We start from the raw sequence: 19879 nt of genomic DNA on the forward strand, positions 1-19879 counted from the left end.
ATATTCCATCTAATTCCATCTCGAGTGTCTGTATTAAAAAATCAATGCTTCTTGTTTGGATTGTCAAAATAGAAAGGACTGTAAAACTTAAATGAATACAGTAGTGTGAATCATAGATCTAAACAGAATAATGAATGTTCATTTAAAACACAGCTCAGGTTTTATTGTCCAGACCAGAAAGATCTATAGCTTTTAGGTATATGTAGTAAAATAATTAATAATAGCATCTGTTTTTCAAATTGCTGAAGACATGTTTTGCAAATTGCTGAAGTTGTCCTTGAAAATGGAAGATTTGGTATATTTAAGTACATTTTAAATGGGAAATGTTCTTTTTATCTACTAAACTTTGTTTCTTTGATAATCAAATGCCTGAATTATCTTTAATATGAACTTTTAATGTTATGGGTAGATGTAGGTAAATAATTGCAGTCAATTAATGTGTTTGTAAAGAGAGAATTCCATACAAATCAGCTTTTATAATCAGAGCTAACAACATCCCAAGGTAGTCAGCAAATTAAATGAAATGATGTTAAACCAAGACAGTCATCTTTATGAAGTAGCAGCTGTTAGCTGCCACCAACTGTCACATCAGGAAAAAGGGGAGAAGGTAATGGGAGAAAGTTGCTTCTTTTGTGCTTATTAGTGCAGTAAATTGTGTTATTCAGTGGCTAATGTATGATATCTTTCTTATGACACTGAAAATAAAGCTGATCATGAAGGTTAAATAAGTGTATGAGAAATTCTTAGGAGACTCAACAAAAAGTTTTGTTTCTGCTTCATTGCCTTGTGGAGGTGTCAGATCTCTAAAGTGAGATAGCAAATTAACACTGAAGTTATTGCAAGAAAAAAATCTTCAGACATTATAAGTTAATGTGAGGTTACCCTTTTTATCAGCTCTGGAAAGGAGAATTCTCTGACAATCTTGGGAGTATTAAAAAAGAGGAAACCAGGTATTAGATGAAGTTCTGCATCAACGTGATAAAATGAATGTGTAAGGCTTTCCGTGTTCTTCCCTTCTTTTGGAACATTCACCTGTGTTCCATGTTTACTTCATGTTTGTTGTCCTGAGTGGTTGGAGTTTTCTGTGCTTGAAACTAATTATTAAAATGCATCTATGCGTTAAACAGTAAAAAAATAGTAAAAAGGGTAGAAGGTTTTAAAAGGAATAGAGTATGTTTGCAATCTTAGAGATCAGCCCTGGTAACAGAGTAGATTCAGTGATTTCATAAAGCAAGAAACATATAAATAGTTCTCCTCTGAGCTGTGAGTGATACCTTGACAGTCTCGCTTCAGCTTTCCTGTTTTGTTACTTATTTATTCTGTTATGTATTATTCAGAGTTGATTTTTCTTCCTGTCAGAAATTAGGGTTTCATTAGCTCTAAAGAAATAATGGAAATAATTTTTTTGTTATAAATAGCCCCATTTTAGAGAAAGCTTGCATGTTGAAATGCTCCTATAAAATGTGCATTTGCTATTCCTGCATATTGCTAGGGATTGTGCTATAAAGGAGTGTAACTTGTATATATATTTAGTAATTATGATTATTTTCTTCCAGTTGAAAAAATTCATATTCATTCTTTGTAAGTACTGTAATTCTTATAAAGCTATTTTTCTTAGGTAGCTCAATTAATAGAGGACAACGCAGTATACGCACAGGTAAAACCCAGGATGTATCGCATATTGCGTTTGGATCAAAGATCCTTGGGCCACCTCCGTCTTCAAACAGAAGAGTCAGTACAAGGGTATCTGGAGAGGTAAGAAAGCTTAAATTATGACGGAACTGCTGGAAGTTTTATAAAGGAACAGATGACAAGCAGAGGGGTTACACTAAAGTTTTTTTTTAAGAACTGTGGGGTTATGTCCAGAGTATTGTGTTGTGGACCTCCAGAATAAGAGATACTGTAACATCCAGTGGAGGGCGAGTGAAATGCTTGGGTGGCTACAGCACGTGGCATGAGTTTGTTCAAACTGCAGAAGGGAAGGCAGGAGGACAATCTACTTCCTATTTTCAGCTAATGCAGGATTGAAGAGAAGACAGGCTAGAATCTTCTAAAAGGTGCAGTAGAGAGACAGGAGTCCCAGATTTGCAGGGAAGCTCTGAATGGTTGTAATGATAAAGTGGTTCAATACTGGAACAGCATCACAAGGAGACTGTAGAATTTCCATACTTTCAAGGATAACAAAACTTAACTGGAAAAGGCTGATCTATTTTGAGCATTATGCCTGCAGAGTTTTCTTCCTACTGAAATCACTCTGACTTCTAATCATTCTTACTTTCCTGAATTTGTTGTCTAGCCTGATGGAGTTTGTGTGTGTGTAAATAGTTTTCCTTTGAGAGCTGTGATGCAGAGCGGAAACTCTTCATTTCAGTTTCCTGAAAGATCATACTTTAAATAAATAAATAAATAAATATTTGGAAACATTTTATTTTTCAGATAAGCTTGATTTAAAATGTGTATTTACGTTTGAGTATTTTGAAAGCTGTTACATTTCTGACTTTCATTAAGAAAATAATGTTTTTCAAGGGAACAAAGACCTGCAGCAGCAAAAGTAATAAATCTTGCCGACTTCAAGTCAAGGGAAAGGGAGCTGGATCCATACAAGACACTGAGAGATTGGAGCTGTTGTTCTCACTGTGCAATGATTCTTTAGATCACGAAGTCAAAAGAAATACTCACCAAACAACTAAAGATATATGTCAACATGGTAAGAGCATAAAGCGAAGAATATTGTAGAGTTCACAAGCTGCCAGAGATTTTGCATGATTTTGACTTAAGATTGTAAGACTTAATTCTCTGTTTTTCATATCCCTTATCTAACCTTGTTAATTACTGAAGACATTTATATTAAATCATAGCTGATTCTCCTGCATGAGCTTGCATAAATGCTTGTTCTCTCTGCAGGTACTCATGAGTGTTTGAGCCACGGATTACAACCCTATGGCAGTAGCCGCAGGTTGTACACATCTTCAGTTTTGCTTCATACTGTATATGCAACTGAGGTGCTGAGTGATTCTTGATAATTTTGCAGACTTCTGCAAGGCTTTTTTTATAGCTGCTGTGGTTTGCCTTTCTTCTATGCCTAGTGTTAAATTTTTGCTTTCTTGTGACTGTCATATTCCTGCTGCCCTACAAGATTCCTGTGCCGTTTGGAAGACGTTTGTATCCCAAGACAAAGCTACGTATGCTGTTTCTTCATGCCTGAAGTAAGAAAAGCACACAATACGCATGTTCACAGGTATTTCATAAGTTTCTGGGTTGTATTTCAGACCCTGCAGTTCAGACTCAGGATACCTCTGAGAGTGGAAGAGTAGATTTTCAGCTTGACTCATCAGAAGGAACATCAGCAGACAAAAAGAGTCACAGAAGATTATCTTTAAAAGATGCAGCCAAAACTACATGGAAAATATCCAGTGGTATGGTGCTCATTTTATGTTATTTTATATTAAAGTTGTGTGTGGTGTGGGGGACTGACTATCTGTTATAAATTTCAGAGCACCCAGAAGCAGTTAATAGAAAATATAAATGTATGTGTTCTGGAGGATTATGCAAATCAAACACCTTGCCAAAGAATTGCTTTTAAGCATTAAGATTTGCAGGATTAAGCAGAGTGCCAGAACAGTGGATGAATAAAAAAAGAAAACTTTTATGCTCTTGATTAAAGGGAAAGAACTAAAAATAATTTATTCTTTAAATCCCTATTAAATCTAACACTAAACATCACATGTATGAGAACTTTTACTTGTCCCAGGTAAGAGTTTAGGATATTAATTATGGTATCTATGTAATATCAGGGGGTCTGATTTTGTTTTTAAAGTTCAGTGGTGAAATTACTTTTTTTTTTCCACAGAAGGACACATCAGCTTATGGTGTATTTCTCTTTCACACCTATCTGCCAAAAGGTGTGGATAGTTTTTGCCATGCAGTGTCAACTTGCTTTGTATATGCCTGGAAAGTACATTAATTTTATGAAAAATAATGTTACTTTCTCTTAAAAGGCATAGCCTTTGTTAACCAAAGAATTTTTCCTTCATATTGTGTGTTATTTCCATTTTGTTTAATCGTTGGGATGTTTAGAAGGCATTGCATACTGGGACAATGTCAATAATCCATACTTGCTGTTAGGTGTTTTTTGCTATTTTACTGCATGTGTTTATGAGAATGAAAACTGTTGTAACTCCATAAACCCCAGGATTGATGTTCTAGTCAGGAAGCTCCCAACAACTGATCTTGCCTCATAGTCAGCAAAACACAAGCCTTGTTCAGTGGTGATGACTTAGCCAAAAGCATAGTCCTGCCACTTTAGAATCATAGAATCAACTTGGTTGGAAAAGACCTTCAAGATCATCAAGTCCAATGATGCTAATGTGTGTATACCTGTGACAAATTGGTGTCACAAAACCACATTCCCCAAGCAAAATCAAGCCTATGTGGTCTCTGGCTCCCCACCTCTACTGTGGTCAAAACAAGTTCTGTCAACAAGAACTGTGAGTAAATATTGATACAAATGTCATGGGGATAGTGGAGCTTTCATAAGTGATTATCTTAGAGGTTAGTCGCTGCTAACCTCTGATTAAGGTTCTGATTACCTCAGAGGTTAGTCCCTACTTTTCATAACAGTATCTTTTAGATTTATTATAGACATCAGTTCAGCATGTCTTCTGTGCAGTACCTTTACCAAGGTAAATTGTTTTTAAGCAAGGGATGAAATAAAATGAGTGAGCATTGTTTATAGTTTGTCAGTCTTATTTAGGCAATACTGAAACCCTCATTAAAATGTTAGGCTGTAATTAGAAGCTTTAGAATAAGTCTCGCTTTGTAGAAGAACTAATTAGATGTTTAGGTGATCGTTCTTGCATTTATCTTGTTAGTTGCAGTGTTGTGATTACAGAGTAGTTTGTATATTTTGCTGAGATACTCCAAATTGTTCATTACAATTGATGTGGAAACACTGAGTTAAAAAGAAAATCCAGTATAGTTTGTGGTAGAGAGATAATAGGGTTTGGTCCAAAACTTCCTCAATCTGTCACTTGAAGGCTGCTAACAGAATGCTACACCAACTACAGGTTGAAGAAATTGCTGAACTTCATAGCATAAAATGCCGTCTTTAAAGCCTTACAGACTTTTCTGGTTTCCCCTACATATTTCATTAAGTACTGTGGCATATAAACTAATAACTTGCATTTAACTCACTACTAACCCAAGTATGTGCCTTGGAAACATCTCTGGAAGCAAGTGCTCTTTACAGACGTTAGACTAAACAACCTGAATACTCAGGCTAAATATTATGCAGACACTAAATCTTTTAAAGTACTTCTTTGTATCTCTGAAGTGCTTTAGATCTGAGTAAAGACATTACTTTTACTCACAATGGGGAGTAAAGTGCTGTGTAAGAAGTTTTTTGATATCTGGGGCAGAACCAGGAGGAGGCAAGAGTTTAAGCTTCTAATTGCTTCCTGTTCTCTGAACACTTGACAAAAACTGTTGCCTAAGATATTTTCTTTCATATTTTGATACTTCATTCAAAATTGACTTAAAATCTCAAACCCCAAGTGGTTTGACACCTTTTCTTTTGCTTCAGAATTCATTACAAACTTTTATCTCTAATGACCTCTGCAAATCAAACAGCAACAACTGCATTAGGAGGCATTCTAAAATGAGACTAGAAAGGTGAAGCAGTTGGGGAAGCTGGTTGTTATTAGGTCAGTAGGCCATAATAAATATGAAGCCATTCCTCCCTACTCATTCACAGTCCTTTGTGCATAAAAATTAGCAGGTTCTCATGAAGTGCTTGTGTATAACCATAGATGGCTCTTTACAGTGGTCTGGACTATTAGTGCATGTTTGAAAACTGCAAATACATCATGATACATGTCAAACCTAATTTCATGATCGGGGAAAAGGCCTTCTGAATACTAAAGGAGTATATGTTACACATCTTGGTCTTGTTCAAGCCACTGCCATTGAAACCTGGTAAAATGTGTCTAGATTAAGCTGAAAGGGTAGGTGCCAGATTGTTCAGAAGATCTGAACAGAATGCTGAGATAGGAAAAACATTTTAGCAAAGTAAATTTTTAAGATATTTTTTGTTTTGAAGAATGAAGCAAGGTGAAAATTTTTATATAGTTGTCCTGGGGAAAAAATAAAGAGTTTAAACCACTGTAGATTTAGCATCCAAAACATAATTCCAGTTGCCTGACTAAGAATCTTGAGTGATCAAAGCCAGAACAATTCTGCTCTACTATCCTCCTTTGAAAGACTTGTAGCTATTGATCAGAAGAGAAGGTCATTTGGCTTATACAAATGAAAGTTGGTTCTTAAAAGTTCTGAATGTCTTAAAAGCACTAATGTCTTTGAGGCTCTTGAAAAGACTAGACCAACACATTCCTAAAATAGATGACATTACTTACATATTTGTATTTTATGTCTTTATTAAAAGCAAGGTGACATTTCTATATACTTGTGAAACAGACTTTTTATGTACAGTAGACAACGATCTACTAGATTGCTTTAAAGCAGCATGATTATCTAAAATGAAAAGTTTACTTGAAAAGGCTTGGGGCTTATGCCTGTAGATGGTCTTCATCTACACACTGAAGTCTCTTCTGGAACATGTAGGTGTAAGCCATCCATGTGTCAAGGCCCCACTTTCACTGATTCCTAGTACAAACTGCTTGGAGTATCGGAGTTTGGCAGCTTTACTAGCTATCTTTACTAAACTGGGAAAATCACAGCAACCCAGTTTCTGTTTTTCCTAGCATCTCCCTCATCAAATCCCTCATCAAAAAAATGAGATGTCATCAAATGAAGTCTCAGCCTTCATTTATGGTGGCTGAGACTTTCTTTTTTTCCTCTCAAAGCAGCTCAATCTGCCTGAAGTGCTAATTCTCTCTAACAAAACTAAAAGGACTAGAATGTCTTCTGTGACAGCAAGGATTTTATTAGTGCAGTGCTATTTCATTATTATGGTCTTAGTAATTTTTTATTGAGGCTTTTTTAACATGGTTGGTGGTAACTTTTTTTTATGGAGCCAGAAAGTTTCAAGATCTAGTGAATAATCCACACCACACTACCTTTAATGAAGATAAGGGAGTATTGCATACTTGAGCAATTCTCCTTTTCTCAGATGCAGTTTGAAATTGGTTTTAATCAATCAAATTGGCATTTTTTTTCTACACAATCATTCCAAACAGTAAAATGTAAGTTAATAGTAAGAGTGTAAAAATGGCCTTTTCATGTTTATCTGGGGCACTCAATCTTTAAATGCCTTTCTATAGTTTATTATTGGTTTAAAATTGGTAGATTAGTACTGCCTGTATTCAGGGAAACTTGGTGAAACAGAGATCTTAATTAATTTTTCATGTCATACTGTTTTGCATCAGAGCTATAGTTTGAAATTGAGATTTCAACCATAGGTTCTGGACATAAAAAAAAGCGTAGAATTTCAGTAAGAAAGAAGCATCAGATTGTAATATCAACTTTCCACTCACTATGTGTGATTTCTTTTTAAATGTAAACCACAAAAAAGTCTAAAGAAGATCAATAACCAAATTTAATAAAATTATGATTTCCTAGAGTGAAATTCAGTTGAACAGTTTCAAATTTTAACAGTTAAATAGTTCAGATTTGCACATCGCAGGTTTGCAGATCATATATCAGAGCCTGTGGATTTCGTGAGCTGTGATCTGGAAATGTTCTGATTTAACCTTGCCTCACCTGGAAAGCAGCCTGATCCTTTTCATTGCAACCTCCTCACTCTTAAAGCTGTATAAATCTGATAAGCAGAATGTTCTGTATTAGAAAAATTTCTTTGGCTGTACAACTTCCAGAGAAAATGAGTGATTAGGGTAACATGCAACGTATATATTTGGCATTAAAATAAGCATTTTACGTTTCAGATGAATGGGTGTTTCCAAAAAGTCTCACTGAGAGTGTGCAGTTGGATAGGAGTGAGCAGTTTGTAGTTGCTGAAGATTCAGCCTGCTGTAATGTAACCTTGCCAAAGAATGCCTCAGTTGAGCATCACAGCAATGAAACAGGTGATCACCAAGTGAGTAATAAAGAGTCTTCAACATTTTCATCAAGACCTCAATCAGCTCCTCGTGGGAATTCTCCAGATATGGCACCAGAATGTGGCATTTTCCATTTGGATTTGAAGCAAGATAGTAGTGCAGTACATGGGAAAACCCAGATTGAAGATAATGTTCAAGGAACTGACAGCAGTGAAGAGGTAGGCTACTTTGCACATGTAATTATTGATAAAGTAGTCTTCATTGTAAAACTTCTGAGATTCTGTCTTCAGGCAATATAGAGGATAAATCATCTTTTCCCTGTAAATCTATGGGTAGATTTGTCTTTGTCAGGGTTCTTTGCCTAACTGGATACAGCTGTGAAAATCATAAAATGGTTTGGGTTGGAAGGAACCATAAAGCTCATCTACTTCCAGCCTCTTGCCACAAGGAGGGTCACCTTCCACTCGATCAGGTTGCTCAAAGCCCCCTTCAGCCTGACCTTGAATGCTGTAAGCAATGGGGCAGCCAAAGCTTGATGGGGCAACTTGTTCCGTCAAACATGTAGACAAAAGAAATCTAAACCTGTCAGCCCCTGTGGCAACAGAGATGTGAGTATCGTGCATGTTTCCAACAAAAAAGATTTTAGGAAAACCTGCATCACAGAGTTGAGCAAGATGTAAGTCTGTTAGGGTTGAGCAAGAGTGTGGAAAATGAGGCTTTCTTGTGCCTTTTAAAACTGCAAGCTGTGACTCTTGCCCACCACTGTTGACAAAAGTGAGTTAAGAAATTTCAGCTTTTTAATATCAGTTGATGATTGGTATTTATACTTTATGTCCTGTCTAAGCTATGTCAGCATCACCAACTTCAGTTCTTTTGCAATGTGGAAATATTTCAGCAATGAATTTAATGAAAGAAAAGAAATACTTTTTTAGCAAACGTATCAGCTGTTTCTATATAGAAATCCACCAAGCTGTCAATGCACGCAATAGTTGTATTGTGTCATTATGGTAACGACTAAAACAGTTTATAACTTTATGAACATTTGATTTCATTTTGAATAATAAAATCTGTTCCTTAGCATTCTACTCTGTTGCTTATAGCTGAGAAATAAAATGCAGCTGAGTTTCATAATAGCAAGATATTCTGCATCTCTGAGAACCCAAAATGCTGATGTTAGTTATAAGAAGCCCAAATTTTCTTCTGTAGTTGTTACAGTTTTTACTACCATTATTTAGGGCAGTGTGTTATTTATTAACTTAAACCCATAAGCCTATCTCAAGCAAAGTTCTAGAATTTCAGAATTAAATCAGTTTTAGCTAACCTGGTAGTTCACAGCTACAGGTTGGGCAGACAAGAGATTCAGAGCAGCCCTGTGGAGAAGGACTTGGGGGGTGTTGGTGTATGAGAAAATGAACATGTGCCAGCAGTGTGCGCTCACAGCCCAGAAAGCCAACTATATCCTGGGCTGCATCAAAAGGAGCATGACCAGCAGGTCAAAGGAGGTGATCCTGCCCCTCTACTCTGCTCTCGTGAGACCTCACTTGCAGTATTGTGTGCAGTTCTGGTGTCTTCAACATAAAAAGGACATGGAACTGTTGGAACAAGTCCAAAGGCCACGAGGATGATGAGGGGACTGGAGCACCTCCCATATGAAGATAGGCTGAGAAAGTTGGGGCTATTCAGCCTGGAGAAGAGAAGGCTGCATGGAGACCTCATAGCAGCTTTCTAGTGACTGAAGGGGGCCTATAGGGATGCTGGGGAGGGACTCTTCATTAGGGACTGTAGTGATAGGACAAGGGGTAATGGGTTAAAACTTAAACAGGGGAAGTTTATATTGGCTATAAGGAAGAAGTTCTTTGCTATAAGGGTGGTGAGGCACTGGAATGTGTTGCCCAGGGAAGCTGTGAATGCTCCATCCCTGGTGGTGTTCAAGGCCAGGTTGGACAGAGTCTTGGATGACATGTTTTAGTGTGAGGTGTCCCTGCCCATGGCAGGGGGGTTTGAACTAGATGATCTCATGGTCCTTTCCAACCCTAACTATTCTATAATTCTATGAGCAGTACTATATAGGATGCCCTCCTAAAAGTGTAGAACTGTTTGGATTTCAAAGAATTATTAAATTTGTGGAAAGTCAGTATTGTCTACAAAAGTATTTACTTAACTGTAAAACATAAGAGGCAAGTTGAATTTCAGGATGAATTTCAAATAAATAAGCATTTATTCTCTTTATGTTGCATATACTGTGAGCCATAAAATGCACAGATTATCTGTGCTAAAACTATACAGTTTTTGTAACTTTAGGCTTTTGGGGAGGGAATGTTTCAGGCTGCAAACTGAAAACAGCATTTATAAATTACCCTTACAGGTCACTAATAAGTAACTGGAATAGGCCAGTGCTGTTATTCAGTTATCAGAGTCAAATAATCAGTTTAATATAAAAATTGCTTCTTCTCGTGGAACCATTCATTATCAAGTGACTTGTCTTGTAATTCTAGGCATGCCTATGCTTGCTTCTCAAATTCCTGTCAGGGACTTTGTATAGGTAAACTTTCCATGACAACATTTGTGGATTCTGCCCAACCCAGAGCAAACCCGAGAACTCTTGCTAATAGCAAGGGCTGTGACTGTGGCAGGTGTGACCACATGTCACATAGTGCTAGCAAAAATGTGTTTTACGTGTAACAGGCAAGTTCATCAGAGAAGCCTTCAATGAAGAAACTGAGAATTTTTCTGTCCTTCTACAGTTCAAAGAATAAAGAAATAAGATAATGTGCCCTTACAAAGGCTGATAGATAACTTCACTCTGATACCTTAGGATTAAATGTCAGTGTACACAAGGGCTGTATCCCATCTGCTCCTAGTAGGTGGCCTTCTAGAGTCATTAGAATGATCTTAAAACTACAAGCCAGTAAAAGCAATCAGTTTTATGTATCCAGAACTGCCCCTCTGCATCTTTCAGGGAATGCATCACACTAATGGAAGTGCTCATTCCTCAGGAAAATGAGTCTCATCTTCAATTTACATATGCTGTGCTACAGTTAATCAAGCAAACTTTTTTGATGTTTCTGGCAGCATTTCATGATTTACAAATTATTCTAGAGCCTAAATAAATATGAATGGTGGAAGAGACATGGAAAGGTTTGAAGGATTTAAACTTTAGATAAATCAGAATTGTCCATTTATCTCTAATGTGTGTGAGAAAAAAATACAGGGTTTTCTTTAGTAGTATTCCATCCTCAGTTAACCTAAGGTAATGTGGGTTTCCAACACAGTTTTAAGGTAACTTATGGCAAATAAAAAATCCATGGAAAAGAGGGAAATACAGATTGCTGTTTCAAGGCAATTACTAAGTGAGGGACTAAAACTTCCAAAACATTTATCATTAATAAAATTGAGGATTATTTTCTTGAATGTTCATTTTATTCTGTGTAATCCAGTCTTGGACTCACTGAAATCAGTATCTTAGATATAAATACTTGGATCACTTTCATGAGCAGTAGGACTGCACCTTACCTGTGAGAGGCATAATGAAGATGATATTTCAGTGTCTTATTGAACCTTGTAATACATGCTATCTTACATCCACTGCGGTGGCATATGCAGATGACCAGCATGATGAAATGAAGGTGAGGCCTCTCTGATCCTCTTTTCTCTGAGAATAAGAATCCTGAGGCAAACGCTGGATGTGTTTCCCCATTATTTTTCTTTCCATGTGTTTGGTCTTGACGTTTATTGTTGAAATGTGGTATGACTGATCATCATACCCTTGATTCATGGCATATTTTGCGGAGACACTGTTTCAAGCACGAATTTAAGGTTAACAAAGTGATCTCCAAAACTCTTAAATGATATTCAAATGGTGCTGAATGTGATATTCAAGTATTATTACTGGTGAGTAAAGTGGTCTCACCATGAGTTATTCCTTCTACATTTAAGTTGAAGATGTGATATGAAAGTATGGAATATTAATAATTCAGTGAAAAGACATAATTGTGGAGTTTTTACTTTTGGTTTACAGTTGTAATAAATTCTGTTGAAATGATGATCATAGAATCATAGAATCGTAGAATAGTTAGGGTTGGAAAGGATCTTAAGATCATCCAGTTCCAACCCCCCTGCCATGGGCAGGGATGCCTGCCACTGAACCATGCCACCCAAGGCTCTGTCCAGCCTGGCCTTGAACACTGCCAGGGATGGAGCATTCATAACACTCAGATCTGGGAGGTTACCAGCATTCTAAATTTGGACTGACATTTTTAAAAGTGTCATCTTGTCTCCCTCTCCTTCTCTTTCTGCTTTTCATTACTTGATGTAAGATGTTTGTGCTGTACTCAGTGTAGTTGCCAGGAAGAGCAGCTGATTTTCAGAATCCTTGCAGAATGAGAACTAAGCAGCAGAGATTAAAGAGCCATTTTCAAACGTTAAGGTTATGTAAAACTGTATTGTGCGATGACAAGAGGGAATCATTCTTGCTTTGTTTCCTAAATTTAGGATGACAGCGGTGAGTTTATCCAGAGAACAGAGAACCTTGAGATCAGCCACAGCAGGCCAGGAGCATCTGATTCAGCAGTTTTTAAAGAGAGCCCATTAAAGAGAATGTCATGGAGAAATGAATACTGCAAGAATAAGGGATGCAGCAAACACAACCTAGAAGAGACTATCTTATCAAAACCACAGAGTTCCACTGTGAGCAAAACAGATTGTGTTAGCTCTCAGAAAAGCTTAAAGCCTACTCTTTCTCTGTCTCCAACCACAAGTAAATCTGCATTCTTTAAAGAATTTCCAAATGGATCTGAGAAAAATGAAAGCTATGAAAGAGTTTCTGGTCAGTTAAAAAGGCCTGTCAGTAAAAAATCTCTGAAGAACATCTCAAGAGAAAATTCATGTCTGACAACACAGAGTTTTGTGAGTGATTTTTACTTTGAAATTAAGTTACTACATTGTATAGAAAGCTGTATTTAGATATGCTTATTTTCACCAACTGAGAAAACATGTGTTCCATCCAGATACGTTCTGGTTTCATCGTAACAGTATTTACTGAGCTCAGTCTATTGAAAGTTGATTTTGTAGTTTTTTGAGGCACACAAAATAGTACTCCAAATAGAAAACACAGAGGTTTACAGATAAAAAGAAGTGTCATTGAGCAGCCCACATTTTGGAAATATGTGAGTTTTGGTGTGAAAGATTACAAAGGAAAATTGACAGACTTTGAATTGACAGATTAATGAAGGACCATAGAAAAAGTGTTTATGCAGATAGAATCATAGAATCAGAGAATAGTTAGTGTTGGAAAGGACCTTAAGATTGTCTAGTTCCAACCCCCTGCCATGGGCAGGGCAACCTCACACTAAACCGTCCCCTGTTCATGGCCGCAAGGATAATTCAGATACATGTGCCTGGCTGCTTCAACCAGTGCAAGCTTCCAGTAGTTTCAGTGGCCACTTCTGCTGCCAGCAATCAATGGGACATGAGTGTTGGTCACCGTGTCAGAGCCACTGACAAGGAGTGTCACAGAATCCCAGGCTGGTTTGTGCTGGGAGGGACCTTAAAGCTCATCCAGTTCCAACCCCCTGCCATGGGATACTTCATAGTCTGTCTGCAACAGCCCTGAAAAACAACAAATTTTCTGATTGAGGGCCAGCAGTAAGGCTGTGTCATAGGCTGAATTCCCAGGATACTAAAAGAATTTTTACATTCATCAAAGTGTTGGTTTATTCCTGTATTTTTTTTCCTTGATGGAGTCTCCTTACAGAAACATGCAGTAATTCAAAGAACGAGTATGAACTTAATTATGTTCTTAAATATTTCTTAATAGCTGATTCTCTTTTCAAGCTTATAATGATGTATTTTGAATCAGGAACTGGAGCTTAAGAATCAAGTGTATTCTGTAAATCACAAATGAAATAGTATGTTTATTTTCCATTTTGGATAGAATTCTTTTGGGCTTAGAATTAGTGCAGATTTGTATCTTATAACATTTGGCCTCTTCTCTAAATGTGTTAGGAGTAGATTAGATTTATTCCTGAGTGCCTGAGTGAAACAGGCCACACTTCTTCCTCAGGCTTCAGGGATCTTCTTTTTTCAGACATCAGCTAATACCCTGTGAGACCAAAGATGTATGTAGCTGGCAACTTCTGTCCAGCAGCACTCAGTTGCTGATGGCTAGGAAAACAAGAAACAAACAGCAAGGAGAGAGCAAGCACCCAGTGCTACCTCCCCAACGTGCCCTGCAGGCTGCATTCCAGCAACCCATAGCTAAGCAATTCCTTCAGTGAAAAGGGTTGTCTTTGTGGTGAGTAACTGGTGGTGGAATTTTTTTCCATAGATGTGTGTAGCTCTCTTTTGTACCTGTATGGCCTTTGGCTGTGAAAGTGAATTTCTGAGTTTAACTACTGTGTGTGGGAAAAGCTTATCTCCTTTTATTTGTTTTGAATGCACTGACTCATTCCTGGTCTGTGTTACAAGAAACAATGAATAATCTTTTTTAATTACTGTTCTTACCTATGCCATTTATTATCTGATGGCTGTGTATCCTCTACCCCTGCAACTGTTTCTTCTACAAGTCAAGGAGTTTTATGGTATTTAGTCTCAGGATTGCTGTTCTTTAAACTTTTTTATTTTACCCAAGGATGTTCAATCTTGCAACAGCATGATCATTGATGGAAGAGTGGGTTTTGGATAGTAATATCTTGAAAGGGGTACCACTGCTGGGACCACAAGAATAAATGCCTCATCCCTGGCAGTTTTCAAGGCCAGGCTGGATGAGGCTTGGAGCAACCTGCTATAGTGGAAGGTGTCCCTGCCCGTGGCAGGGGTTGGAACTGGGTGAGCTTTAAGCTTTAAGGTCCAACACAAACCATTGGAAGAGTCTCTTCTTTGTGGCTCAATGAAACATTATATTTCATATGATTATGAAGTTACATATGTTCTTTGAAAAAAAAATTTTTATTCAGAATGTTGTCAATTTTAAGATTTATACAGTAAGCTGTTTGAATGTGTCTTCTGACCTCATACATATGCAAAGTGGTTTTGCTGCAGCACTTCTGCAGGAAGAAACTATTCTAGAGCCTGTAAGTTTCAGGAAAGGAAGTGCTGACATATATTAACTACAGTGAGAGAACGCTGGAGACTTTTTTTGTTGGCTGTGGGTGTGTAATAATTGTATTTCCATTTTGAAACAGTGCTTATTGTTTTAAGAATGATGTATGAAAGGATGGTTTTGCATGAGAGGATACTGGAGTTTATGGAGAAGTAGACTTTTCTAATCTGCTTATATGGAGGACTGGTAAAGAAAAAAAAAATGCTTAACCAAGTCTTCCTGCAGTTGATTTGCTGACTACTTAATACACTTTAAGGACATGGTTGCAATGTTTTATTCATATTTTAATAGAGTTCTCTATTATTATGTTCAAATATTTTCAATTAAGAAAGAAGTGCAGCCCTCTGGGTAATATTGCAAGCATGCAGATAGCTGGCAATTAAAAGTTTTCTGCGCATGGAACTACACTCAAACAATCCTCAATAAATTGTTTGAACCTAGAAGAATGCAAATGTCTTTATATATATATATAAAAAAATCTTTTCAAAAGGTTTTGTCAATCTAGTGACAGTTTTAAGCATTTAATAAAAATACTGTACCAGAAGGGGAGGATATGCAGAAAGAGAAGATAATCTTTTAATTACTAAATGAAATATTAATTTTAGGCAAATTTATGAGTATTGCAAAATTAATTCTTACATCAAAAGTTTCTCCTAAGTTACAGAGTGAACTTAACTTCAAATTCTATGGCTGAGACAATACATAATTTGTGAAGAGGCTGTTCTGTAGTGGGCATCTCAAGCTACAAAATAAATAATCTGAACTATTTCTTCTTTCTCACAAAGAGTTTATTGTGTACGATGTTTAGCACAGAAAACTGTTATGACATCTGTTCTCCTTTCTGAACGTGGTGTTTCTAGAGTGAAACCTGAAGGTATTAAATGTTGCTGTACTGTTTATTTTAAAGTAATTTATTTTAGTTTATACACTAGCAAGTTACCAAAATAACTTAAAATTTAGTGATGGTATGTGTTGCTTTCCAGAGAAATTTTATGCTGTACTTGACAAATAACTAAATGTTATGTTGCTGGTGTTTATGGTACTATGATAGCTCTGTGATCGGGTTTATTTCAAGATTTGCATTTGATGCTTAAGCATACCTGTTGGGTTTTTAAACTTCTGAAATCCTGCTTTTATTTTCTGTTTTTAATTGCAGTGGAACAGCAACTTCACCAAACACCCAGGATCCAAACTGTAGTCCATGACAGTGTGTTCTTCCTTCTGTAATTATATCTAAATGTGTTTGGTCTTCGTAGCTGAGCAGGAATCTGTTAACTAATATTTTATAGTAAACATGTTTTTCTTTTAGTATTGTAGCTTCTAGGAGATTCCCCACAAGATTCTCCAGTGTACTTATTTCATTCCTATGTTCTGTTCCATGGGCCTGTCTATATTGTTGACTACTCCATTTTATTTCACAGGAGTACGACTGGAAATACTACCAGTCAAACAGACTCAGTTCATCTGAACTACAGATGCTGGCTAGCATGAAGAGACAGCAAAGTGAAGAATCAGGGGATACTGGGATCTCCCATGGGCTGAGTGCATCACAGATAGATAACTGCAATGTTAGCTTAAGTACAAGCAGTGAAGATACAGCAACCTGGAACTCTTGTTTCCCGCCAGTAAGTCTAATGCCACAGTATTTTCTCCGTTTATAGTTTCTGTCAGTTCTGAGACTCAAGGATCTTGAATATCAAAATGTGTTTGAGTAGCTTTGAAATTTAAGATACCACTACCAAATGTTTTTAGAACTTAGCAAGTAAAACCTGCAACCAAAACACATGCAGTTCAGCAGGTCCTGTGGTACCACCATGGACAAAGAGCATATCTATTACATGTATTCCTTCTAGAATCCTGAATAATCATGTAGGCTGTGCAGCTTGTAAAGTAGTGGCTGACAACCTGCAGGTGTGTGGTATAGTACCTAAAAGTTCCAAAATGAATGAAGCCCATATATACCAGTCAGCAACTACATTACAGTGTGAATAATGGAAAATAATTCCTTCTCATGATGATAAAATCTTATTACTGAAAAGGTAACTGTTGAAAGCACTGAAGGAGAAGAACAGCAGCAAAAAGCTGCAGTAGTTCTGAGCTTTTAGTGTGTCATCCTTCTGTATTTCACACCTTGTATCCTTATTTGTCCTGGTACAAAACGGTACAAAATCACACAAGCTGCACTATGTGACAGAGTACTGTTATGAGAAGCAGAATATTTGTTACAGTCCACTGAAGAGTATTGAATATATGAAATCAGAATAACATTTCAGCTCCTATATAAAGGTGCTTGCAGGAGCTGCTGTAAAACTAGATAACCTCATACTCCATTTATATCTCAGCAACGTAGTTCGTATTTTACTATAGGTGAAACAATAATAAACACTGAATGTGGCTTAAGTAAAGCACACTACACAACTCTCAGAGGAAAATCCAGTGTCAGAAGAGTAAACACTGCAGTGTAGCCCCAATATAAATTGTTGCAAAGTAAATGCTCTGAAGTGTTAGGTGGAAATTACCTCCAGGGATCTACAGGGACCAAATAGAGGCCTGTATAGCAGCTCTCTTCCATAGTGAATGATCAACACAGCGTAGGAACTTTATGGTACACTGGTAAATGAAGGTTTCAAATGAGATGTATTGCCAAGTGGGTAATTGCGCAAATACGAACTTGGTGTACAGAGTAATGGATTGCAGGACATCAAAGAAACATTAGTTGGTTTTAACTATCTGAGATCTGTCAACATTACATATATAGTTGTGGTTTCGTTATTTCCAATGTGTTTTCTTAGTACTTACTAATAGACTCCAACATGGTATGAATCTGCAAGGCTGGGCAAATGGAACTCAAATAGAGAATAGCAGTCTCATTAATTTTTGAGTGGTTTAATTATAAGGAAATTGATAAGAATATTTAGACATGTCAGGTTTGGTTAATACAAATTAGATTACTAAACCAAAAATGGACTTTTTAAGATGAAATGTACTGCTGCAGTATTCAGTGACGCATAATGTGATTGTAGAGACAGTTCTTTGATCTTACTGTCTTGATCATGTTCTGTAGCTTCAGACTAATAGCATCAGTCTAAAAAAGAGCTTAGATATAATAATTTAGTAATTTAATTTGTAATTTAATATAGCTTTTTTTTTCATAGTAGTCCTTTGTGTCCATCTCTCTGTAGGTAAATCAAGTGTAAAAGGCAACATATTTGTCTTTGAGAAGTTTTTTAAATTTCATTCAGTTGAGTGAAGTGTTGGTGTGTCTTGTACATGCAGCCCTGTCAGGCTTCTACTCTGTATTTTGTGAGGTGGGCACTGAGGTTTCAAGATGTAGTGTAGAGCCTCCTTTCCAGGAAGAGATCATTTAGAAAGAAAACCTAATCTTTCTCAGATAAGGACTAACCACTTAGTCCCTTGCTACAACAAAGGCTGCTGAAATTCAGCTTCTGCAGTCTTCCCTACCTCACTTTATGCAAAGGGACTCCCTGTACCAGCACAGTGTTGGTTAGTCCACAGTACCTGTTGTGATTCACTTCATATTTTTCTTTCTGAGATAGCTGCCATGGCATCAGCTATTCATAGGTGTGGTATGGGCACGTGGACACGCTATGGACCTGTGTGTTTAACACTCCTTGATTTAACTCTGTTCCAGTATTTAAAACAGCAGAATATTCACGTGAGGGTGATAATTCATTTTCTAGACCTTTAGTATCTAAGAAGGTTATAAACAGTTTTTCTTAGGGAAGGTGATTATTTAATCACCCCAAGTTGTTCTAACACAGACGCTTTAGAAGAGCAGCTGGGAACATTTTTGGTATGTTGGTGTTAAATTTCAGTATATTTTGTTATGCTTACAACATTTCAGAAGACTTTGAGAACAGTGATAGCGATGCCAGTATTCAAATGAAAGGTAAAGCTTAGAATAAAAAGAGATTTTTATGTCACTGATCTTTACTACAACTGTCACTTGATTCAAGAGAATTTGCAAATGATCTAGCCTTCCAAATTCAGACGTACAAACTGCAGGAAAGTGCATATATATAGTGTGTATCTAGCCATCTTCTAGGTGCATAGGCAAATGAGTTTAGCAGTGCAATATATAGAATAGAAATATTCCTTGTATTGTAGTTTGAGAAACTAAGGACAGCTTGAAATTCTTGTAATGATTAACTTTCATGCTAACATATGTTTCCAGGTTGTATCTTTCTGATTATTTAAACCAGTAGTATCTATTGCTTTCTCTTATGTTCTTCAAAGATAAGTAAGGAATATTTTTATTCAAAATTCTCATTCATTTTGCACATTTTTGTCTTAGTGGAATCTGTGGCAACAGCACCACCAGAAGGCAGCTTTTTGTCTATCATGTTGAAATACCTGTGAAGTTTTTGCAAGGCAGGGCAGGATATAATCATGTTAGACAGTGACCTTATGTATCAAAGTACTATTTTGCATATATAAAACACATTTTCACTGAGTTTATTTTTTCATCACTTGCCATTGCTACTCTGATTTCCAGATTTATTGAAGGTTCTCATGTTTCTGAGTCTCATGAGTCTAAGAAACCCTTTTGAATGTAAAGGCACAGAGATCAATCATATTGCTTAGTTGCAGTTAGAACAGATGTCCTTAACTATAAAACAGATATACTGAAACTGGATTTTTCATGCTATGAGAACTGAATATAGGCTGCTAGGAGAGCTGAATATAGGCTACCAGGAGAAATATAAGGTGTTTAGCAGCTGGTGTAAACTATGACAGCCAAAAGGAG

General features: G+C 36.8%; 1 protein-coding gene across 8 annotated transcripts in view; it reads left to right on the forward strand.

Moving 5' to 3' along the window:
- The window catches only part of CFAP20DC (CFAP20 domain containing), a 66465-nt gene that overhangs the window by 26857 nt on the left and 19729 nt on the right, over positions 1 to 19879 (forward strand). For 6 of the 8 annotated variants that reach the window (XM_061354232.1, XM_061354238.1, XM_061354237.1 and 3 more), the window contains 6 exons: positions 1619 to 1755; positions 2527 to 2707; positions 3270 to 3416; positions 7899 to 8230; positions 12504 to 12917; positions 16533 to 16736. In XM_061354232.1, coding sequence (XP_061210216.1) covers positions 1619 to 1755; positions 2527 to 2707; positions 3270 to 3416; positions 7899 to 8230; positions 12504 to 12917; positions 16533 to 16736 — 1415 coding nt within the window. Of the gene's footprint in view, positions 1 to 1618; positions 1756 to 2526; positions 2708 to 3269; positions 3417 to 7898; positions 8231 to 12503; positions 12918 to 16532; positions 16737 to 19879 lie in introns of those variants that run through there. The other 2 variants (XM_061354234.1, XR_009725545.1) reach the window with 2 other exon arrangements.

Source organism: Neopsephotus bourkii, unplaced genomic scaffold, assembly GCF_033783945.1.
Source record: "Neopsephotus bourkii isolate Nb327-2 ecotype Australia unplaced genomic scaffold, CSIRO-AGI_Nbou_v1 NB_719, whole genome shotgun sequence".
Taxonomy (NCBI): Eukaryota; Metazoa; Chordata; class Aves; order Psittaciformes; family Psittacidae; genus Neopsephotus; species Neopsephotus bourkii.